This window comes from Sus scrofa, chromosome 9, assembly GCF_000003025.6.
Source record: "Sus scrofa isolate TJ Tabasco breed Duroc chromosome 9, Sscrofa11.1, whole genome shotgun sequence".
Classification (NCBI taxonomy): domain Eukaryota; kingdom Metazoa; phylum Chordata; class Mammalia; order Artiodactyla; family Suidae; genus Sus; species Sus scrofa.
The window spans coordinates 51,603,551-51,629,341 of NC_010451.4; the positions used below are offsets into that span (position 1 = coordinate 51,603,551).

At 36.9% G+C, this 25,791-nt stretch overlaps 3 protein-coding genes across 3 annotated transcripts in view; 2 read left to right on the forward strand and 1 right to left on the reverse strand.

The window, feature by feature from the left end:
* The window catches only part of LOC100524098 (olfactory receptor 151-like), a 140,651-nt gene that overhangs the window by 10,089 nt on the left and 104,771 nt on the right, over nucleotides 1-25,791 (forward strand). The gene's annotated exons all lie outside the window — the stretch shown is intronic.
* On the forward strand, nucleotides 150-1,082 carry LOC100739156 (olfactory receptor 143-like). Its single transcript, XM_005667474.2, has one exon. It carries the CDS (start codon nucleotides 150-152, stop codon nucleotides 1,080-1,082), a length of 933 nt encoding a protein of 310 aa, XP_005667531.1.
* Nucleotides 20,783-22,472, reverse strand: LOC100523744 (olfactory receptor 8B4-like). Its single transcript, XM_003130032.5, has one exon. The coding sequence runs from the start codon at nucleotides 21,728-21,730 to the stop codon at nucleotides 20,783-20,785; it is 948 nt and encodes a 315-aa protein (XP_003130080.2). The 5' UTR covers nucleotides 21,731-22,472.

A 25,791-nucleotide genomic window follows, 5' to 3' on the forward strand; every position in this document is an offset into this window, starting at 1 on the left:
CATTGCTTTCTGGCTCTTTTTGCAGAACATCATCCCAGCTGTCACAGTTGAGCCCCAGTGGAGCAAATCTTCTTGAAACAAAGAATCTGAGTTCTGTCCTAATGTGACATTCTTCTCTCATTTCCTCACAGATCACACCCCTGCAGATAATGGCTGGGGAAAATGACTCATCAGTAACTGAGTTCATCCTCATAGGATTTACAGACCAAGCTCAACTCCAGTTACCCCTCTTCTTCCTCTTCTTATTAAACTATATGGTCACTGTGGTAGGAAATTTGAGCTTAATTAATCTGATATGCCTGGACTGTCACCTTCACACTCCCATGTATTTTTTCATCTTCAACCTTTCCTTCATAGATCTCTGCCATTCCTTTGTCATTACTCCTAAACTGCTAATGAGTTTTGTGTCAGAGAAGAACATCATCTCCTTTGCAAGATGTATGACTCAGCTGTTTTTTTTCTGTTTCTTTGTCCATTCTGAGTGCTATGTGTTGACAGCCATGGCCTATGATCGCTATGTGGCAATCTGTAAGCCCCTTTGGTACACAATCACCATGTCCCCTCAGGTCTGTTCTCTGCTGATGTTTGGTTCATATGTGATGGGATTTGCTGGTGCCATGGTCCACACAGGTAACATGGTCAAATTGTCCTTTTGTGATTCCAACCTCATCAACCATTACATGTGTGACATCGTCCCCCTCCTCCAGCTGTCCTGCAGCAGTGCCTATGCCAATGAGCTAGTAGATTCCATTATTGTGAGTACAGTTGTACTAATATCTAGCTTAATTATTTTTTTTTCTTATGCTTTGATCCTCTCCAATATCCTCCACATCTCATCAGCTCAAGGTTGGTCCAAAGCCTTCAGTACTTGTGACTCTCACATAATAACAGTTGCCTTCTTCTACGGTTCTGGGTTGTTCACACATCTCAAGACCTCTTCTGATGGTTCTATGTGCCAGGGGAAGTTTTTCTCAATATTTTATACCAATATAGTACCCATGTTGAACCCCCTCATCTATAGTCTAAGGAACAAGGATGTCAAGCTTGCTCTGAAGAAAGCCCTGAAGAGAGTTGCAAACTAAGCAGAACCAAAATTGCTGGCTTGTTGGGACACATGTTTGTATATATGTAAGTGTGATTTCCTGTAATTTTCTTCTGAACAAGGTTTTTACTTTTGATACTTTTTTAGCTCTATGTATTCCATTTACAAGTACAGATATTATTGAGTCACATGATTGCTCTCAGTTCCATGCTTACTCACTGAACTGAACTTTATTCTTAATAGCATTGTTCAGAGACTTAGGCTGATTCCTACTGCTTTTTAGACCACCTCCTACTTGGCCTCTTTCCGTGTACTTTTTGTACATCAGCAAGAACGTGGAATGCTGTCTGATGAGGTCACCCCTCTGTTTTCCCCAAAAACAATTACAATATGGCCCTTCCTGGATTTAAGCATTTGAGAAATTCCTACTATATAAGTGCTAAATATTCTAGAATTTCAGAGTTCTTTTAGTCATGATTTCTGTAGTAATGGATTTCCTAACTCAACAGAGCTTTCGTGGTATCTGTGAGATATTATGCTTAGTTAATGGGGATCACAGGTGTTAGCTTATAAGACTAAGCACAGAATATGTTAATACCAGTTAGGAACTGAAAGAAAGAAACTTAGTTAATTCAAATTAATTTAGCCTGACATGTTATAATAGCATCAAGCATATTGTGTGTGTGTGTGTGTGTGTGTGTGTGTGTGTAGAGAGAGAGAGTCATAATTTTGATTACATCTCTAATCAAATAGAATTTGACCACCTCGTGTTCATTTCTCCTTCCTTCTATGCATGGTTAGACTAGAATCTGGCAAAATAAATATTCATGTAATTAGTAGCTTGAACTTGTTTGATTTGAATTTTTCTCTAAAGCAAACTAAAACTTTATGGTAATAAAAACTTCCTTTTTTTTCATAAAATGAGTTTTCTTAAATTTCATATCTATAAATCTTTGAGACTAAAAAGAGTCTGGCTTGATACAATAGAAGGAAATACCATTCTTTTTTCAGTTTAAAGTACAACCTTTTGCATTTCTGATAAGGCAGGACTAATGGTGATGAAATCTCTCAGATTTTGTTTTTCCTGGGTCTGTTATAACATAGGTGTCTCAAACTGACTAATGTTTCAATTAACTAGCACTCCCATTTACAAAGTAATATGTTCCCCACGCAGAACTTGGATCTCTTTTAGGGAGAAAAAAGGAAATGTTTGGTTTGTTTACAACATAAACTAGGAAAAGTGTGCAATTTTATAATCTAAATGAAACTAAACTAAATAAATAAAATAAAACAGGGCTGTATTTATTATATACATGAAATGTACAACTTGTCTCCAGAATGTAACCTATGCTTATGTCAGTAGAAGATAATAAAATCAAGTAAATGAATTTTCTATTCATGAAAAGTGGCTGTAGCATTTTTAGAATGCAAAGATTCATCATGGTAGGTAAAATTTTGTTTAGATAATAAAATCAAGTAAATGAATTTGCTATGCATGAAAAGTGGCTGTAGCATTTTTCAGAATGCAAAGATTCATCATGGTAGGTAAAATTTTGTTTCTCAAAGGGCAGCAGAAACATATACACATCTTGGCTATTGTGCACCCTCCTCATGCTTGGCCTGAGCTGTGATAAAAATAGATTGCCTGTGAGTTTCCTCACTAGGACTGACAGTTGCCTTGCCCTAAACTTTAGGCTGCTAAACAAGATAGAAAGTTCCAGATAGGGCTCACTGTTTCTCAGCTCCACACTCATCTTTCCTACATATTGCCAAGGTTAGAAACCTGTTGTCTACATATGAAAAACACCCCTGACATCTTGACAGCATGGCTAATCATTTAAACATGGCCCTTGTCCGAGAAAAGCTGAAAATCTGTGGCAGCATCTGACAGGCATATTTACACTCAGAGTGAGGATAATAGGTACATTAGTACCCAAGCACATTAGATTGGTTTAAGAGGATGGGAGACTTCATGGAGAAAGTAATGTTTGAACAAGGAAAAGGAGGGAATAAGTTAACTGCACAAAAGTAGAAGTGTGTATTGTCAGATGGGAATTATAAGAGCATAGCAGGCAGGGAGTATTCAAGAAGGAAAAACATGAGGTAAGGGCCAGTGATGACAGAGCATTAGGCATTCCGGAAGGAGCATAGGCATGTATGACAATTGCAAATTAAGATTGTAAGGAAATACAACAAAATGTTAACAGCAGTTAATTCTAGGTGACATATAAGGTGTGACTTAAGATTTAGAGTGGGGAGCTAGTTAATCTTGGCAGGAATATAACCAGGTGTCCAAAACTAAGGCTGGACACTAAGAGAAGAAGCTAGGAGAAGTTACAGCAGTTCAAAGAGGATGAAGGTTCACAGAGATTTAGCAAAAGCCCACCAAATACTGAGTGCTTGAATAAGGCTAATATCCCTGAGTGATAGACATAGATATCCATATTGCCCATTTGGGTTACTTCCAGTTCAGAAATGAATATAGGTGAATCAGTAGAACATAAACCTCAGAACCTGAATCTGTATATTACCAGGGAAGTGTAGAAAGACACCTTCCTCTCCAAGGTAACCAGCCTGAGACACTCTTGCCTTGTTCTCCATTGTTGTCTTATTTATCAGTAGAACACTAAATGAAGTCACTGCTCTTAACTTTCTTGTAGTGATGACTCTCCTCAATTCCCTGAATAAATAATTAGTGGTAATACTCATTTATTCATGCATTCAGTCATTCCACAAATACCTTTTGAGCATCTGTCATAGTAGGTGCTACACATGGGATATAATACAGAAGAAAACTGCGTTCCCTACATTCGTTAACTCACGTTATGGTAAGGAATAGTTGTGACTTGGTGGAAAAATATCCTATTGTTCTAATTTTGTGATTGAATATAGGTCAAAAATACGGTTAAGAATAACGAATCCACGAAGGGAATAATTTGCATTTGGATTCACTCAGAAAAAAATGGTCCTCTTTCATTTCTGATTAATATTGCTCCTTTTTAAAGGACAAAAGGTTTTTGTATCACCCAATCTTTCTCAAATAACATCAGAATTACAATTGTAACTAATGAAGGAAAAGCACCAAGTAATTTATTTCATTATGAAAGCTAATGATAATGGGAGTTTTCTGTTATGGAATTCATGCTGGGATTTACTCTGACTCACAGAGTCTCCTCATAACCACAGAAGAGGAAAAGTAAATTTAGCTAAGCTCACCAAATAAACCTGTCTGGAAGATTTTGATCTTCTAGTACTTGTTTCTAAAACTTTCTCTTCTAAGTAGGATAGACAGAATTGGAGATTAAGACAAAAATTTAACAATGTTAATCTTATTAAATTGGCTAAAAGAAACAGATTTGGGGGAAATCTTTAGGATCTAGAGCCAGACATAGATTAAGACTTGACATCAAAAGCACAATCTATAAAAGGAAAATTTGTAAATTTAGACTCACCAAAATTAAACATTTTGGCTCTGTCAAATACTCTGGTAAAAGGATAAAAAGACAGGGAGATAGAAAATATTTGGTAGCGTATGTCTGACAAAGGACTAATATTAAGATATATAAGGCATTCCCTTGTGGCTCAGTGGGTTAAGAATCCAGTACTGTCACTGCTGTGGCTCTGGTTACAGCTGTGGCACAGGTTTGATCTCTGGCCCAGGAACTTCTGCACACCACAGGTGCAGCAAAAATGAGGGAGGGAGGAAAGAAGGAAGGAAGGAAGGAAAGAGAGAGAGAAAGAAGCAAACAAACAAACATAAAGTACTCTCAAAATTCAAAAGTTATAAAAAAGGAACAATTTGAAAATGAAAAGAAATGAACAGACATTTCACTGAAGAGGACATGCACATGGCAAAGAAGGATGTGAAAAGATATTCAGCATTATTAGAGAAACTCAATTAAAACCACAATGAAATAACACTACATATCTATCAGAGTGGCTAAAATAATGAATAATGGCAGTAGCAAATGTTGACAATGATATAGAAAAACTAAATCACTCATAAATTGCTGGTGGGAATATAAAACATCATGATCACTCTGAAAAACAGTTTGTTAGTTTCTTATAAAATTGAACTTATGATTTCCTAGCACTTACATCCTTGGGCATATATCCCAAGGCAAGTAAAACTTATTTTCGCACAAAAATTTGGACAAACCCTGATTCAGGCAACGACTTAGACCAATTTTGAGGGAATTAAGCAGAGTCAATCCCAAAATGTTACATAATATTAATTAAATGAAAGCATAATAGAGATAGAGAGCAGATTAGTGGTTTAAGAATTAGGGTATTTTAAGGCTGGGGATGCAGTTTAAGGAGGGAGATAAACCATACAAATTAAGAACAACATGAGGGATCTTTGTGATGATAAAACTGTTCCGTATGTTGACTGTGGTGTTGAATATACAAACCTACCTCCATATGTGACAAAATTGTATGGAATTAAATACTCATATACATAAATGAGTAAAAGTAAAACTGGGAAAATCTGAACAAGCTCAATATGTTGTATCAGTGTTGATGTCCTGGTGGTGATATTATACTATAGCTGAAGATGTTACCATTGGGGAAAATTGAATAGAGGATACATGGGATCTCTCTGCATTATTTTTATAACTGCATGTGAATTTACTTTAAAAAAAAGATAAGGGATGTAGGCTTTTATTTCAGAAAGAGAGAAATTAAGACATTCAAGGGAATTTTTAAAATTATATTCTCTTTGAAATGAAAATCTTGAGCTATTGCTCATTTATATTAATTTTATTATCTTGAATTTAGCTTGAGATGAACAGTATCAGTTAAACAACCTTGTATATACTAGGAAGCTTTCCTAAGCTTTGGTGTGTCCTTAACACATATCATTATGGGGCATCCTGTGTGCATGTTCCTCCGACCTGAATAAATTTGTCCACTGATAGAGCCATCCAGTACACCAAGGATATTCCCAAGATTCAAAATGGGCCCACTAAAAGTGTGTGTGTTCAAAGCTTGTTTTGTCCCACATCAATACAGATTGATGAAGATAAAGTCAAACTCAAACAACTTAGGTTCAATATTGAGAACCAAAGAGTGTACCATGTATCCCTAATCCCTGCATGTTTGTCTAACTCATTCTCCTTGCATATATGAGGTTGCCCAAGCCCAGTACTGCCAAAATCCACCTTTCTTCCCTACTTCTTCCACTACTTATGCATCCAGGTACCTTTTTAGTTATTCTGCATCTGTACTATCCTTCCCAAAACTTCTCTTCAATTCTCTCCATTCCCCAGAGCATCCACACTCTTCCTTTCCAGGGAGCATACATTTGATCAAGACTTCTGTCAGCTTTATAACAACTAAAGCTTCATATACTCCTGAGCATAAAGGGAAAAATGGAAGACGAAGTCTTCAAAATGCTCATTTTCTGGGCTCCTTAAATATTTAGAAACTTGCCAACAGTGTAGGAGAGTTCCTATTTCTCCACACTCTCTCCAGCATTTGTTGTTTGTAGACTAATCAATGACAGCGATTCTGACCAGTGTGCAGTGGTACTTCATTGCAGATTTGATTTGAATTTCTCTAATAATTAGTGATGTTGAGCATATTTTCATATGCCTATTGGCCAGCTATATTTTTTTAATAAAAAAAAATATTTAGGGACTGGAGAAATGTCTGCCTGTTTTTCGATTGGGTTGTATGTTTTTTCGTTGTTGAGTTGTATGAGTTATTTTTTATTTTGAAGATTAACCCCTTGCTGGTTGCAATGTTTGCAAAGATTTTCTCCCATTCTGTGGGTTGTCTGTTCTTTTTTATTGTTTCCTTTGCTGTGCAAAAGCTTTTGAATTTAATTATGTCCCATTGGTTTATTTTTGCTTTTTATTTTCGTTATTCTAGGAGGTGGATCAAACAAGATATTGCCGTGATTTATGTCAAAAAAGTGTTCTACCTATGTTTTCCTCTAGGAGTTTTATAGTATATGGCCATACAGTTAGGTATTTAATCCATTTTGAGTTTATGTTTGTGTATGGTATTAAAGAATGTTCTAATTTTATTCTTTTACATGTAGCTATCCACTTTTTCCAGCACCATTTATTGAAGAGACTGTCTTTCCTCCATTGTATGTTCTTGCCTCCTTTGTCACGGCTTTGTTGACCATAGGTGCTTGGGTTTATTTCTGGGCTTTCTGTCCAGTTTCGTTTATCTATATTTCTCTTTTTGCGCCAGTACCATACTGTTACTGATTACTATAGCTTTGTAGTATAGTCTGAAATCAGGAAGCCTGATTCCTCCAGTTCCATTTTTCTTTCTCAGGATTGCTTTGGCTACTGGGAATTTTTCATGTTTCCATACAAATTTTAAAATATTTTGTTCTAGTTCTGTGAAAAATATCTTTGGTAACTTGATAGGGATTGCATTGAATCTATAGATTTCCTTGAGAAGTGTAGTTATTTTGAGAATATTGATTCTTGCAATCCAAGAGTGGTATATCTTTCCTTCTGTTTGTGTCATCTTTGATTTCTTTCATGAGTGTCTTATAGTTTTCAGAGTCCAGATCTTTTGCCTCTTTAGGTAGGTTTATTTTTAGATATTTTATTCTGTTGGTGAGAGTAAAAATTGGTACAACCACATGAAAAGCAGTATTGAAGTTCCTCTAAAAACTAATGTAGAACTACCATATGATCCAGCAATCCCACTCCTGGACATTATCTGGACAAAACTATAATTCAGAAAGATACATGCATTCTTACATTTATTGCAGCACTATTCACAATAGCCAAGACATGTAAACAACTTAAATGTCCCATTGACAGATGAATGGATTAAGAAGACATGGTACACATTTGCAGTGGAATCCTACTCAGCCATAAAAAGAACAAAATAAAGCCATTTATAGCAACATGGATGCAAGTAGAGATTCTCATACTAAGTGAAGTAAGTATGAGAAAGATATATGCCATATGATATCACTTATATGTGGAATCTAAAATTTGGCACAAATGAACTATCTACAAAACAGAAATAGACTCACAGACATGGAGAACAGACTTGTGGTTACCAAGGAGGAGGAGGGAGGGAGGGGGATGGATGGGGAGTTTGAGGTTGGTAGTTGCAAACTATTAATATTTAGAATGGATAAACAATGAGGTCCTACTGTATAGCACAGGGAGTTATATCCAGTCTCTTGGGATAGACCATGATGGGAGATAATATAAGAAAAATAATATATATATACACACATATACACACACACACACATATATATGGGTCCCTTTGCTGTACAGAAGAAATTGGCACAACATTGTAAATCAACTATACTTTAATAAAAAAAGTATTTAGGGACTCCACCATCTACCTATCTATCTAACATATATACATACACAAACACACAAGGTATAGAGACTGGGTATTTAATCTGTGATTCACTTGGATTTTTATTGTTGTTTATAGTAAGCCTACAGTATCATCTGAAACTCAGTAATTAAGATTGTTTATTTGTGAAATTAGCAAAGGAGTCCAGATAAGCCCAAAGGAGATTCATAATGTCTAATGAAGTGGTGAGCTTCATTTATTCATGGTGTGTGTTCATGTTTATTTGTTGGGATGGATGCTTCATAAGAAGTAGGACCATATCTGCATAGTTCAGTGCTATGTCCCCAGTGCCAGATGCAGGGCCTAGTACATCATAGATGCTCCTTTAAATGTTTCTTACATAGATATGTGAGAAAGGAAAAAAGCAATGAAAGTGGCCACCATCCAGAGCAGCAGATGTATGTGGGAGGTGGGAAATGAGGGACCAAGGAAGTGAATTCTGTGTCAGGGGCTGGTAACAGCCTCAGAGAATGTGTCTGGACTCCCATGGACTGGACTTTGAGCTCTGGCAAGAGAGAGCAGCAGGCAAATGTGACAGAAACTCAGGGGCAGGAGCAGCTGATCTCCTTCTCTGCAAAGCAGGATATCTTGGGGTAAGGGAAGGTTGCAGGAGAAAGCAAGGCACTGCCAGTGAGATGACTAGTTCCTGAGAGCAAGGAGATATTTCTGGAAATTCCCAGGAATTCTTGAGAAAATTTCACAGGAGGTGAAGTCCTGCATTAGTTAATGGAAGTAAAAGCAGATGAAAATGATGTATTGTAATGAATCATCAGTAGTTTTAAAATCTTAGAATTAGAGATCATCGAGTACAACCACTTCCATCCACAGTGAAACACTTTTAAGACATTTCTGGCAGATGATCATTCAGATTCTGCCCATATATTTCTAGTTACGATCACTTGGAGGAAGAGCCATCTAAGATTATAGATAACCACAAATATGACAAAAATCCCAAACTCTCTTCAATGGGCATAAATCACCTGCAAAACACACACACCCTTTAAAATGTTGCCAAAAAGTAATACAATAATTGCTTTTGTTCTTTTTTTTTTTTTTCAGCTATACCTGTAGCATATGGAAGTCCCCAGACCAGGGGTCAAATCAGAGCTGCAATTGAGTCATCATACGCCACAACCACAGCAACACCAGATCCGAGCCACATTTGCAACCTCTGCCACAGCTTTGTGGCAACACTTGATCCTTAACCCACTAAGTGAGGCCAGGGGTCAAACCCACATCCTCACAGAGACAACATTGGGTCCCTAACCCAGTGAGCCACAATGGGAACCCCCAATAATTGCTTTTAATTTGCACAATATTAAGTTCCTATGGGGAGCAGGGTTTAAAAGTTCTTGATACTCTTATTACTCTCTAGAAATTAGTTGACTTGGAGAGGAAACAACTCAACCAGTACATTGTTGTTAGATGACCAGTAAGTACAGTATTTTGAAACACCTTTATTTTAAAAATTGTATGAATTTTAATTACAATAGTTATACATTCCTTAATGTGATTTTTTTTCTTTTTTTTTTTTTAGGGCCTCACCTGCAGCATATGGAAGTTCCTAGGCTAGGGGTCAAATTGGAACTGCAGCTGCTAGCCTACACCACAGCTTGCAGCAACACCAGATCCTTTAACCTACTTAGCAAGGCCAGGGATCGAACATGCATCTTCATGCAGCCCCCAGTCAGGTTCTTAATCTCCTGAGCCACAATAGGAACTCCCTTAATGTGATTTTTAAATTAAAAAAAAAAAAAAAAAAAAAAAAAACAGGCCAATACAAGAATGGAGACACAACTCACAAAAGAAACTTAAACACTACACCAAGTAGTTCATTTAAGCAGCCACTAGGTTGTGCTGGTGATTTAGTCAAGTTCTTTGGGGGTGGGGGAGTAAATTTCACTTAAAATGTATATTTTGCATATTTCTAAGGCCCCAACATGCATAACCCTGGATTTTACATAACTCCTTATGTAAACTTTAAATTCGTTATTAAATCACACAAACATTTTAAAAAGATGTTCTTGAGGGGGTTCCTGTTGTGGCTCAGCAGGTTAATAACCTGATATAGTGTCCATAAGGATGCGGGTTTTATCCATGGCCTCACTCAGTTGGTTAAGGATCTGGCATTGCCACAAGGCATTGCCACAAGCTGTGGCATAGGTCACAGATGCAGCTTGGATCTGGCACTGCTGTGGCTATGGCATAGGCTGGCAGCTGCAGCTCCGATTCAGTCCCTAGCCCAGAACATCCATGTGCCTCAGTTGCTGCTGTAAAAAGAAAAAAAAATTTAAGATTGTAGTGGGAGAAATTCCTTGGTGGCTTAGTGGATTAAGGATGCTGCATTGTCACTGCTGTGACTTGGGTTCAATCCCTGGCCCGGGGAACTTTTGCATGCCTTGGGTGTGACCAAAAAAAAAATTAAAATTAAATAAAAATTATTTTAAAAAGATGTTCTTGAGAGCAAAATTTAAATTAAATAGGTTGAATATATTTAATTTGCAGAACTTATTGGACACTTACTATGTTGTATGGTGAAGAAAGAATGAATAAGATATGGTAATCACAAATTAAATAACACGCAAATGTAAACTAATTATTCCAATGTAATGAATCACTCGAAGTTAGTCCAAATATTTTTTGTTTTATTTATTCAATCCCCAACACCAGAAATATAATAGGAGTACAGTAAATAGCTGTCCAGTGAGTAAAATATGTGATAAATTAATGATTATATAATATTTGTAGAAAGTATTATGAACATACAAACTAATTTTTATGTTCTCTAATTTTAAATGCTTACCAAAATAACCTATGGTCTAAATTTATTCCTATAAAACAATATGTTTAACCACCCTAATACCATTTGATAAAAATTTGAATCTTACAAATCCCCAAAACTGAGATATACCTCCAAGGAATAACCTTATTTGCCATTCTTTAGAATAAATAGTGTCAAGAAGATAAATTCTATAATTTCTGTATCTCACCAGAATATTTTATGCTACTAAAGTGCATTATGACATTATTTGTACCTATTTTACTTTCAATATACAAAATTATATGACAATATATCTTTTTTTTTTTTTAACTATCACAATACCCTGAAAGATTCTGACATATTCCCAGAATGAGGCATCTCCTCATTCTCCAATCTTGTGAGTTACTGTGGAAAATAAAGTAAGGTTAAATGTTCCTTTGTAGCTGACTTTTTTCATCCAGTCCTGGAGACAAACATTTTAAGAAGTGTCTATTTTAGAATCTAAACAAGTGTAAACTATATCTCACTTACAGGGCTTAGGGACTCCAGCACTGTGTCTGTCCTCTCTTTCTTGCCAATTTGGAACCGTTCTCCAGATTGTCAGTCTTTTCTCCTTTCATCTCTATTTTGTACACCTATTCCTTTACATTCCTTTCTAGAAAGCAATATGTATTAATGCAGAAAAATGTGAGTTGGGACCAAATTTTAAAGTTTAAAATAGGAGTTTAAAAATAGGATCTGACACATTCTAGAGACCTTTAGCAGGTACTTTAACTCTCAAATTCAGTTTATTCCTCTACAAAAGATGATAGCCAGGAGAATACATGTTATTTCTAGTGCCTAGGAAGCTAAAGATTAGTAGAAGTTGAATGGTATTCAGCTGACTCCTAGAAGTGTCTGCCACATTTCTTCCCTTTTCAAAAAGGAATAAGAAAGAAATGTAATGCCACAGATAGCCCTTTGGTCCTTAGCTAAGGGCAATATATTGTGGCTTTCACTCTTAAAATTATGAAAGCCCGTATATTTTTTTCAGAACTTGGAGACAGCTATAAAATAAAAGGAACTCTAAATACAAATAAGTAAGACGTTGAAGTGTTACATTATACCTAATATAGCATGAGTTACTCAGGGCCAGGAAAGAAATTTGTCAAATGAAATGTCTCTGTGAATTTAGTCCAAAGAGGGCAGGCAGTTTGATGAGCATTATGTATCGCAATAGCATATAAAAGCAAATGGAGTAGGTCCAATAAGATTTTTTAGTTCTAGCTGAGAGAGAGAGCTCCAGACTTCAAAGTGGTTCTGTTCAATCCTGTTTTATGAGGTGAATTTAATCAATACTGTGTGATGAATTTTAATAGATATCTTCTAGCATCTATGGAGATAATACGTGATTTTCAACTTAGCTCTATTAATAAATAATTACATTAATAGATTTCCTAACATTGAACCACCCATGCATCCATGTAATAAACTGAACTTAGATATGATGAGCTGCTGTTTTTTTCTGCTGCCGAAATGTCTGCTAATATTTTATTTAGGATTTTTGTATTGATTTTCATAAGTGACAGTCTTTTTTGTATGCAATCTTAACACATTTTGATCAGTGTTATACTTATCTCATAAAAATGATTTTGGAGCTTTTCATTTTTTTAGGCCTTAGATCAGTTTAAATACTATTGGAATTATTTTTTCTTTGGTAGAATTCTTAGACTGTTTGGGACTAGTAAATTTTGTAATATAACTCTTGACAACTTTATTCTCTGGAATTAGACTCTAGGTTTTCTATATGTTCCAGCATTTGTTTTATTAAATTACATTTTCCTAGAAAATTGGCTGTTTAATCCAAGCTTTGCTTTCCATTTGAATGGAGCAGAAAAAAGTAGTTTGAGTTTTTTATTTCCTCTATTTCTATTTCTCCCATATTTCTTAAATTTAATATTTGTTCCCCCTTCTTTTTTTTTCTGAATTTAGAATAGATAGTAATTGATCTGTTATCAGTTTTGCAAAGAAAGATCTGTTGGAGTTATTTATTAATTCTACTATTTTCTGTTTTCTAATTTAATATTTTTAACTGTAACTTAATTAATTCCTACACCCATTTTTATTTTCTTAATTTTATTATGGTTTTCCTGACCTTTTAAGTGCTTAATTAATCTATTTTCATTGTTCTATCGATACAGTATTTAATGTTATGAGTTATATTTCTCCTTTAGCAGTATTCATATCTCATAAGTTGTAAAATGTTGCATTTTCATATCCATTATCTACATGTTTTGCTATTTTGCATTTTTCTTTCACTTTTAAGTACCTTTAAAATTTTTTAAATATTCAGGTAATAGAGGACTTTTGTTTTCTTAATTACTTATGTAATTAAGTTTTAGTTTTATTGCACAGTGATCAGAAAACATTGTATTTCTAATATATAACATCTATTGAGGTTTTCTTTTATGACCTAATATCTATTCAGTTTATGCTACTATCTTGACCTATTAATAAGAAGATATGGTTCTGATTTCTAGGAAATAGAACTACACAGACATGTACACATCCACATATTCAGGTTACATGTATATAATGTAAATGATATATAAAAATTATGTTTAACTGATTATTTTATTTAGGGAGGATTTTCTATATCCTTTGTCTTTCTCATTTTCAGTAAATTTGTTTTATCATGAATTGAGAAAGATGATTTAAATTTTCCTTCTGGAGTTCCCGTCGTGGCGCAGTGGTTAACGAATCCGACTAGGAACCATGAGGTTGCGGGTTCGGTCCCTGCCCTTGCTCAGTGGGTTAACGATCCAGCGTTGCCGTGAGCTGTGGTGTAGATTGCAGACGCGGCTCGGATCCCGTGTTGCTGTGGCTCTGGCGCAGGCCGGTGGCTACAGCTCCGATTCAACCCCTAGCCTGGGAACCTCCATATGCTGCGGGAGCGGCCCAAGAAATAGCAACAACAACAACGACAACAAAAAGACAAAAAGACAAAAAAAAAAAAGTTTCCTTCTGTTAGTGTGTTTATTTCTTCTTATAGCTCCTGCTGTTTTAGTATTTAGTGCATAGAGAGTGACAGCTCTCTCATATACATTACAGAATTTACCCTGTAACATTATAAAGTTTTCTTGCTTAACACTTTTGGCCTGACTTCCATTCTAGCTGATATCCATACTCTTTGTTTATGTGTTCATTTGTTTGCATTTACTTCAAATACCTTTGGCCACCATTTTATTTTCAGTCTTTCTGAGTCACTTGGTTTTAGATAGGTTTTTGTATGTAACATGGATTTGTATTTTGTTTTATGATCCAGACTGCTTCTTTTTCAACTAATGGAGAAGTCAGGACATTTGCAATTATTTATATGTGTTTGCTTTGGTTCCATCATAGTATTTTATGTTATGACTTCTCATCTTATATTCACATTATTTTAAATCACTAACTACATGGCTTGCCTTTCTTCTTCCTAATGTGTGTAAAATTATGATACTTAGAAAAATTTGTATTTTTGTAATGGTGAATGCTTTTATAATGATAATTTTATAAAATACTATTACTATGTCTATTAGTACTCCACTATAATTAATGGTACAACTAATACATTCTGTCTTATTTTCTTCTGTGTTCCCTTTTTTACACCATCAAGTTTTATCCCAAAAGTTAATCTTCCTTGGTGTTTATTTGACACTATTAAATATGCTTACTACTTTACTGATGGCCAGCTTTTAAGTACTCTTGTCCCACCTCCAGGGAGATATCAACTTGTCCTAAATAGGTAAACGTTCTTATTAGGATTCTCAGTTTTCAGAATGTAGTATTACTCAGCCATAAAAAAGAACAGAATAATGCCATTTGCAGCAACAGGGATGCAACTAGAGAGATTCTCATACTTAGCGAAGTAAGTCAGAAAGAGAAAGACAAATACCATATATCACTTACATGTGAAATCCAAAATATGGCACAAATTAACCTATCTACAAAACAGAAACAGACTCACAGACATGGAGAACAGACTTGTGGTTACCAGGGGGAGGAGGGAGGAAGTGGGATGGATGAGGAGATTGTGGTTGGTAGATGCAAACTATTACATTTAGAATGGATGAGCAATGAGGTCCTACTGTATAGCACAGGGGATATGATCTTGGGATAGACCATAATGGAAGATAATATGGGTCACTTTGCTGTAAAACAGAAATTGACTCAACACTGTAAATCAACTATACCCTAATAAAAAATAAATTTAAAAAATCCTCCTTAGCTTATTCATTAATTAATACATGGGGTTGTTTGTACATAGTAATGAAAACAAAAGACAGTTACAAATCCTAATGTTCCCATTAAGTAAAATCTTGAACTCTTCATCTGTAACTTGGAATTTAGTTACTATCTGTTGAACCGTAAATGGTTGGGTGGATCTTGTATGATAAGCAAGTTTTCCTGCTTCTCTGTGAAATTATGGATTTCCTAACCTAATTTTTCCTGTCATATTAGCTTTCAGTGAGCCCCTCTGTCCATGGCCCTATTTGAGTTGCGATTTGTGTAATCTCGGTAACTGTTCCTGAATGGTATAAGGGTATATGTTCCTCCAAAATATATTATATTGGCATAAGGATTATTTTGAGCTAAGGACTATTGGCAAAAAGTCAGTATAAGAAAATATATCCCTATTTACCTAAAAGCAGGACAAAAATGTTAAAAGTGTTCCTTTCTCCTCTCTACCTGGAAGGACATAAGTTAATCACTGGAGACAACTCTAGAGGCTTTTAAGGCCAGAGACCTCACCAACAGAATCTACATTAAAAAAAAAAAAAAACAACACTACTAGGAGCTCCTGTTGTGGCTCAGCAGTAAAGAACCCGACTAGTATCCATGAAGATTCAGGTTCAATCCCTGGCCTTGCTCAATGGGTTAAGGATCCAGCGTTGCTGGGAGATGTGGTGTAGGTTGTAGACATGGCTCAGATCCCACATTGCTGTGGCTGTGGCTGGCAACTGCAGCTCTGACTCAACCTCTAGCCTCAGAACTTCTGTATGCCTTAGGTGTGGCCCTAAAAAGCAAAAAAAAAAAAAAAAGAAACAAGAAAAAAATATTACTAATTAGACCTTATCTTCCATTAATTTTCCCCATATACTTACCTTCTCACAGTTTGCCACCTCAGAAGTTCAAGGTCCTTTTTCTTTATCTTTTAACTTCTCTACAAATTTATTGTTCTTTGTTAAGATGCTATTTAAGCCTAATTTCTAACCACTCCTTGAAGTTAATCATCACTGAGTAATCCTGTGTGTGTGCACAGCACACATATTAATATACTTCTGTTTTTCTCTTTTTAATCTCTCTTTCACCATTCTAATTTTTAGGGTGCTAGTCAATAAACCTAAGATAGAGGAAATTTTTTTTTCTCCCCTATAGTTTCTAATAACCACCTACTATCAAGGGGGAGCATATCAAAGCATAAGAAAATAAGAGCTTCAGGAGTTCTCAGCCCAACAGTTGCAGCTTAGCCAACAGTTGGGGCTCAGTGAGTTAAGAACACTACTAATATTCATTAAGATGCAAGTTCAGTTTGATCCCTGGCTTCAGTGGGTTACCGATCCGGGGTTGCCATGAGCTGTGGTGTAGGTACAGACACTGCTCAAATCTGGCATTGCTGTGGCTGTGGCATAGGCCGGCAGCTGCAGCTCTGATTTGACCCCTAGCCCGGGAACTTCCATATGCCGCTGGTGCAGCCCTAAAAAAAAGAAGAAAAAAAAAAAAAAGGAAAATGAAAGCTTCAATTCCCAGAAGTCCCTTTATACTAAAAATGCAAAGATAACCGTATCATGAGTGAGTTAGCAATATTAATAACTCACTCTCTCTTCATATAAAATATAACTAGTGAGAACAAGTACAAGGAGTCAAAGGAAGATCAAAACACCATTATATCTTTATTAATAGCAAAACTTATTAGCGAAATCAATGTCGGGACTCAAACCCCCCTCCTAGAACCTGGACCCTAACTTTATCCTATAAAGGACAGGAGGGGAGGTTAGAGATGAAATGGCACAAATCTGACTTATCCTTGCCAGGAGTTTGCCTTAATTCAGTGCAAATAGGTCAGCGATGAAGAGACACTGGGCCAAGTTCCATCAATGACCAACTTGTCAGTCTTTTTCAGTTTTATCTGTTAGATTAATCTCTCCTCCTCTCATAGAAAGGACTAAGTAAGGGAGCAATAATAGGAATGGGAAATGCTCACTTATGAACTGCTCCCTCTTGGCAGGTAGAACCACTTCTGTCCTTTGGTAGAGATTGCTGATTGCCTGCTCAAGAGTCATTTCCTCCTTCTTAATTAGTGACAGAATCATAAATTTTTTCTTGGATGGCAATTTCCGGAAGTTGAATGTTAAGTTTCAGTCACCCTTGTAAGCCGGGGTGGCTAGTGAGATGTCAGTGGAAGTTACTCATTGAATAGGAAAAGCACCCTTTGCCCTCCTTTGCCCTTTTATCTTCTTTCTGCTTGAACTGTGGACAAAAGTATATGAGATCTAGCAGCCATTGGGAAATCATGATACATCCATGAGAATGAAGTCACTACTAGGAAGAGAAAAAAGAAAGACACCGAGTCCTAGATGATTCACTCTGTCATCTCAGCACTGGACTGCCCACCTCTAGATGCCTTTTGTGTTAGAGAAAAATAAACTCTTATGTGTTAAACCATTGCAGTCAGACTTACATTATCAGTAGCTGAAGCAGTTAGTAAATGATGGATTTAATAATTTAATTAACTTAGTAAATGATTAATTTATGTAAGTATGAGGGGAGAGAGGGCAATGTTTGTCTGTCTAACACATGGCTAAGTCCTTGCACTGAGCCATGCATTGCCCCACAGAGTAGAGCAGTTCCTGTCACTCCCAAGTTCCACCTAAAAGTTCTTCCTGGACTGTTGGTCCTGCTACTTGATGTCCATGACTTACCTCTTTGCTCTTCTACCTGTTTATAATATATAAGAATATGTAGCTATCAAGAACAGTTTATTCTTCTCTAGTCTATGAAACTATATCACCACCTAATCATTATATAATTCTATTTAGATTTCAATGCTGATAACACTTTTATATTTCTATACAACTTATTACATATTATAAACAAATATTAAAACCAGAATTATGAATTTAGGAGTCAAATATGTGGTTGTTGGAGCCATGGGAGCTGGAGAGACATCTCAGGAAGAGCCAAAAAGAGAAGTAGACCAAAGACTATACCCAGAGGAATCTTGACATTAATAATGCTTCCTGAAGAGAAAATGTTGCTTGCTGAAAGTCAAAATGTCATTGCTGTGAGGTGACAGAATTTTGGTATTATGGCAGAGGGACCCACTTTAGGACATCTGACTCAGAGTACCAAATCACATTTCTCACCTTCTGTAAAGAAAAAGCCCCTAGAACTGTTCCTATCTGTTGACCTTTTGAGAACCAACAATTCCTCAACACCAACCTCAGGGGATACAAAAGATGATGTATCCTTGGTTTGTGAGAGAGGTGAAAGTCTCCATAATTTATAAAATGTTGGCTTTTTGTGTGAGCAGTTAATGGCTCTTGCTGGCTGTTGCGAGAACCAGTACCAGTTCCTCTGAATTTTTGTCATTTCATATCTTCACTAACAAAGATACAAGCTGGTGTCTCATTAAGTCAGACTTATGCTTTCACCTCTGCTCACCCCAGTGCCAATATAGGATGAATGTAAATAAAATTATTCTTGGCCTTGATGTATTTATTTCATAATTATCCCTTTCCACTCACATCCTTATGGTTCTGATTTATTCCTTATTTCCACTCATTTAACTAATGGTAATTTTTCCTTGATGCGTATCAGTTATATTTGTTCTTATTCTTCCTTATTTTTGATCTTCCTAATATCCCCAGATCCCCATGTGCCTAGATATAGACAGTCCTCTGGAGGGTAGAATTCAGCTAAGTCCAGAGGACTGACTAGCAGTGGTTCAGTGCGGCATTAACACAGTTCCAGTGAGTGAGTTAATATATGTAAGGTACCTTAAACAGTGCCCAAACAGTAGAGTACATGCTCAGTAAATGTTAAGTATCATTATTATCATAATCTAGATGTAATCCAAGTATCAGATTTTTCTACCTTCAGAGACATCCTCCCTTGAGCATATTTGGGGAAACTAAGTTTCATCTCACATCTCTCACCCTTAGTCAGTTCCAAGCTGCAGGTGCTTCTCTGTGCTGTTCCTAGCTCCATCTCAGGATGTCTTGCTTCTGGCCATAACCAGGTACACTTGAACTTCCTTTCTTCTCAGTATGAAGCTGCCACTTCAGATGAGTATCAGCAGAGAGATAAATGTGAAGAAGATCTTACTTCTTTTTGTTGCCTTATTTCTCATGCTGATACACAATATCCAATCTTATGCAAGAGTTGAAAAAAATATAAGCAAAGCAAAATACGTAGACTGAGTACTTTTTATGACTCTCCTCATATCCAAAAGAAAAGTACCAAGTGTTCTCCTCATGAACACCCCAAGTTCTAGTCTCCACACAGAGAACGCTCCATTCTTTGACCCTCAGCATAAGTTTCTATCCTCCCATCTTGCCACATGTGTTGGTCTGGCCCTAAGTTCACCTTCCTGCTTACACTCAGGACCATTTATGAGGGTGTACTCTTCAAAATCTGAAATATTGATTATAGAATAGCAAAAAATTAACAGAGTATCACAGAGAAGTCTTTGGCACTCAAAATCGTTATCCTTTCCCAGTCTCCCTGCAAGTAGAAAGTGAATATGATTTCTCTCTCTTCCTGATTCTCTAATAGTTAACTGTAATACACAAACACACACACACACACATACACACACAAACACATATTCTCAGAGATGGTAAAAATCTAAGTTTACTGTAAAGAATAAAATAATTGTCCTAAGTGTCTATAATATGCACAGTATCTCCAGGGCAGTTTGCAGTTGGCATAATCATATAAATCCATGGAATTTCTACTTTGTTCTTCTGCTTTCAGTCTTAGAGCCCAGAACCCAAGAATTTGGCTCAGTTATAAGACTATCTTTCACTACCCCATGGTTACCAATCCAAAGCCTAAGAGTTTTGAAACATTGAAATAAAAGATTTTGGTTTTGATTTATCTTTACATTTCAGGCCTGGTAAAGAACTCTTGGTGAGGCCTTCTCTTCTGTATACATGGATGTACATGAAAGAGATGATTTACAATCTTTCTAGTGAAGCAACTTCTCTAGGAGTTGGGAGACGATCTTACCTATGGCCCAAGGTATATTCTACCTTTTGTCTTTGGTAAGGCTGCTCCCATAACTGAGGAAAAAATAAATTCACTCTCTTGGGCCTTCATACCACTACCTGCCCATCTTCCAGCCAGAAAAGTTGCTTGGACAAACCCACTTAGCCTACAAGGAAAAGAATGGAAAACTTAGAGCCTTATCTCACTCATCTCTTGGACCTAGTATAGAGTCCAGTAAACATTAGGCACTTAATGGAATAAGCAGTGAATCAATGTAAATGGTGTAACCCTCAAAAAGAATATAATCAAGAAATTTGAATTTTTTAAGTAAAGATTCTAAAAAAAAAAAATTAAAACTCTCCCACCTATAGAGAAAAAAATTCTTAAGTATGTGTTTACCAGTAAATAATTGATACAAACAAAATCATCAGAAGAGCACTCTCTTCAGCAAGTTTAACATCCTTATTCCTCAAGCTGTAGATCAGAGGGTTAAGCATGGGAATCACATTGGTGTAGAAGACTGAAGCAAATTTACCCTGGTCCATAGATCCAGAAAAAGAATTTGTTAAATAAGTAAATGCCCCTGATCCAAAAAACAGAACCACAGCAACTATGTGGGAGCCACATGTGCCAAAGGCTTTAGACCTGCCCTCAGCAGAGGGAATACGGAAGATATTAGAGAGAATCAAAGTATAAGAGATGAAGATGCTGATACTGGATAAGGTGATGACCACTCCAACAGCAATAAAAAACACCAGCTCATTGACGTGGGTGCTGGTGCAGGAGAGCTGCAGGAGAGGGAGGACTTCACACAGATAATGGTCAATGATGTTGGAATCACAGAAGGTCAGTCTCAGCATGCCTCCAGCATGGGCCATGGCCCCAGCAAACCCTATGACATATGAACCAACCATCAGCAGAGAACAGATCTGAGGGGACATGGTGACCATGTACAGCAGAGGGTTGCAGATGGCCACATAGCGATCATAGGCCATCGATACCAATACATAGCACTCAGAATTGACAAAGAAACAAAAGAAAAATAGTTGTGTCATGCATCCCACATAAGAAATGATATTTTCTGACACAAAATCATTTAGCATTTTGGGGGTAAACACACAAGAATAACAGAGATCTATAAAAGACAAGTTGAAGAGGAAAAAGTACATTGGAGTGTGAAGGCTAGTATTCAGCCCAATTAAGGTGATCAAGCCCAGGTTGCCTACCACAGTCAAGACATATATCCCTAAGAACAAGAGGAACAGGGGGAGCTGGAGTTCTTTTTGTTGTGATAATCCCACAAGGATAAACTTAGTCACCAAGGAGCTGTTTCTTAGAGGCATTTTCTTCTGGGGAGCTGTCTATGGAAACAAGGGACAAAATACATAGACAGGTTATGGCACAAGCATAGCTAATGGAAAACAGATCTCAAATATGAGCCAGTGCATGAATACTCTCCTTTTTGCCTTTCTTCTCTTATCTATGCCCCACCACCAAGCTATTGACAGTGTGTCTGTGGCTATATCTCACCTCCCCTGGGCTGATCCAGGGTAGACTCTGTTGAGTGTGGGCAGCAAGAATCCAGTCCCCACTTGGGAGATGAGGAGATGGAGCCCTGAATTGGCTGTCCAGTGACTCTCAGACCTTCTGAGAGCCGGAAGTACAACCTGTGCCCACTGCCTCAGACTGAGAGACAGGAACTCTCCTGTCCCCCTTTGTCTCTATTCATTCTGCTTCCCTCTCTCAACCAGACACAGGGTTCCCACCTTGGAGAGAAAACCATGAGTGTTCCTTCTGGCTACATATCCTTACCTTCCTTTTCTAATTCTCCTCACTGCATTTCACACCATAGTCAGTGTTAAGAGTAGGGAAGGAATCACTGCATCCCAAACTCTTTGGTTGTGAGTTTATGGGAGTCAGACATTCCTCCTTCCTGACCCCCCACAGTCCTGGCCCTTATGCAGTCTCCTTTTCCATTAGCTCAAAGGAGAAAATAGTGTTAGTGCATAAAGCAGACAGCCTCAAGTTTTAACTCTTCTGGTTCCTTTGGTGCTGAGAGTCAGAGACTTTACAGATCCTAGTCTCCAAGGTGCTCTAGGAATAGACCAAGATTTCTGTTTGTGGATTTTCCCAGATGGTATACATCAACCTCAGGAGAAAAAAAAAAAATAGCAACTCTCATTTTCACCAGAACCCCAGCTGGCATATCATGAAGAACTTCATGCTGCTTGCTGATCTCAATCTGCTTAAATACAATTTCATTCCCCTGCGAATTTCTCAGAGATTTGTCCCTATAGGAAAGAAATTGTACTCTTTGTTTACCGCCTGGATGATGATGTTTACTTAAAATTTTAGGTCTTGAGTGTTGTACTCAAACTTCTTAATTCCAGGGATTTCATGTCATTTGTTAGTTTTCCTCACCACCACCACCACCACAAACACCACCTACCCTTAGCTCTGCAAGGACTGTAGACAGGCTTTTACTATGTAAGAGTAGATTAAAATATCACATCACATATGCAAAAAAGCATACACACACGCACACACTCACACACACACCCCTGCACAAAATTACACTATGGATGTGTGCAGGCTAAGGAATTAACAGGAGATGTACCTAAAGGTTTTAATCTTGTCATCCTTCAGATGATAAAACTGGTCTCCATGTGATCTGCTACATGAATATTCTAAGAAACATTTAAAGATATGTGAGCAATTGCATTTGTAAGTTTCCACTGAGGCTGCCTAAAATAATCCCAGATTGCCTGGAACAGTCTTGATTTACATCCATTATCCCTGTATAATTATTAATAGCAAACCCTCTCACTCTCAAAAGTGTCTGGATTTGGATAACAAATTATATAGTCACCCTACTAAAAACAGCATAAGCAGCTATTCAGGTCCTCTGGCCTCTGCTCTCTTCCAGACCCACTGACTTCTATCCACTTTCTGACTTAGGGAGTCTCTTTGTCTTCACCCTCCTTGCCCTGAGAGTTCTATTTCACTGAACCTACTCTTCCTGACCAACCAGTACTATCTCTTCAGTAGACTTTGGCTTAAAATGGTAAGGTCATTAACTGCAAGCTGCTTTTGATTTATACCTAGCCAAAACACCTAAAGCAAATAAATACAAACCATAGCTACCTGCCTAAAATAGGTAGAAGGGAAATAGGAGGAGAGGAATTACATAGGAACAGAAAATAAACACTGTTACAATTCTGCATTGTAATGATTGGTCCAATGGTATAATGTTGTATATTGCTAAATATCATACAATAAATTGATTAGTAGTATTTAATAAACTTGGATATATATATACATTTTAACACAGCAGTTCTACTCCAAGGTGTATACCCAATAAAAAATAAGTACACATATTTACCTAAAACCATGACAAGAAAGTGCATAGCAAAACAAAAAAAAGGTCACAGATGCAGCTCAGGTCTGATGCTGCTGTGGCTGTGGTGTAGGCCTGCAGCTGCAGCTCCGATTCGACCCCTAGCCTAGGAACTTCCATTTGTCATGGGTGTGGCCCTGAAAAGACAAGGAAAAAAAAAAGAAGGTTCATAGCACCAATATACATAATAGCCAAAAACTGAAGATGACCTATATGTCAGTCAGCTGTAGACTAGATAATAAATTGTGGGATATTAATATTAATTGTGGGATAAATTCTATATAGCCACTAAAGAATAACAGATAAATGTACAAACATATTATGAAGCAAAAGGAGCCAAGGACAAAAGAGTATATACTTCATGATTCCATTTCTGTGATGTCCCAGAACAAGTAAACTAATCTTCGGTGTTAGAAGTCAGATAGCAGTTATTCATGGTTGGTCAATCAGGGCTAATGACTAGAAAAGCGTAGGAAAGTGCTTCAGGGTTGCTGACATGTTCTGTTTCTGATAGGGGTGCTGGTTACATGGATGTGCTCAGTGTGTAAAACTTCATCAAGCTTTGTTTTTATATTACATAAATTAAAATTTTACTTAAAACATAGAGAATAAAAACACATTAATTATTGAACAAATCATCCTGCCAAATTTATTTAACACTAAAATTACTAAACATCTTTGAGTCATAATTCTCTAATTTATTAAATGGAAATTTACTAAGCTAACAACTCTCAGTATGGTATCACATGCAAAACAAAACAAAAAAACCCATCATTTTTACTTTTCATCAATCTTATGTTTCTTAAAACCTTCTGTTTCTTATATAAAAGGGAGGAAATCAAAAGGAAAAGAATTAATGCATACAACTACAGAGCGCCTGGCATTATGCTGAATTTTTTCTAACGTAACATGTTTATAACTACTCTACAGTGTGTATCTGTGTGGTAGATTATTATTTCCAAAGATGGCCATTCCAACACATATACACACATACATATATACATCTTGCATCCTACATGCTCTTGGCACAATGAGACCAATACTCCTCCAATAACGAGGTGGTGTCTATCCTCTCTACGCTGATATCCAGGCAGGAACTTGAGATTTCTACCAAGAGTAATGCTATGTGACTTCCCAGATTCAGTCGTAAAAGGGTACAGCATTCACCTCTCTCTCTCTCCCCCCCCCTTCTCTCTCTCTCCCCGTTTCTCTCTCTCTCCCCCTCTCTCTCTCCCCAACCCCCATCTTCTCTCTGTGTCTCCCCTTCCTACCTCCCTTCCTCCATTTCTATTCCTCTTTTATCATTCCCAGCAAACCAGGACAGTCATATTAGAACACTCTGGCTTTGTCTCTAGATCTGCCACAGAGCAGCAAATTTATGTTTGTTTATCCAGTGTCGAGGGGCAACAGAAGCCCTCTAGGGCCACAGGCTACATCAGGAAAAACACTCAAGAGGAATGGCCAGTACAGTTTCCAGTACAGGTCTGGATTATTTGGTCTAATTTCTCCTTCATTACTCAGAAAATCTTTTTCAATTTCCATGTATCAATGATGTTTTTGAGATTTAATTTTATGAATAAAAGGAATTTCCTTTTAGTACATAATTTTTTTATCCGCTGCATTTTCTGTTCTTAACAGTTTAGCACATAAGTGGCAATGGCCCAGCAATGAACAAGTAAGAAGGAATTATCTCTCTTCATTAGAGTAGAAGTCAATGTATTCATTTATCTGCCATCCTATATGTATTTATTGAGGCTAGCTATTTTCAGCAATCTTGCAAATTTTATATTCAGAAAAATTTCTTCTGATATAACAAAACGAAGAATTCTGGATAAAGTATGAAACTCTCTTTGTTAATGTTTGAGGTGGCAGATAAGAAAGTGATAAGTCCAGGGTGCACAAGCCCTGGCCCTGGGGTTTGAGCATGAGGAACAGTTGGATTGCCTATGCAGGACATAAGAGATAAAGCCTGGAAATCAAGCAGGCTGGGAGTTTGTAGCCATTATT

Bases quoted from the DNA above. Each gene is read 5' to 3' on its own strand.
- LOC100739156 (XM_005667474.2), top strand. From the start codon at position 150: ATGGCTGGGGAAAATGACTCATCAGTAACTGAGTTCATCCTCATAGGA.
- LOC100523744 (XM_003130032.5), bottom strand. From the start codon at position 21,730: ATGCCTCTAAGAAACAGCTCCTTGGTGACTAAGTTTATCCTTGTGGGA.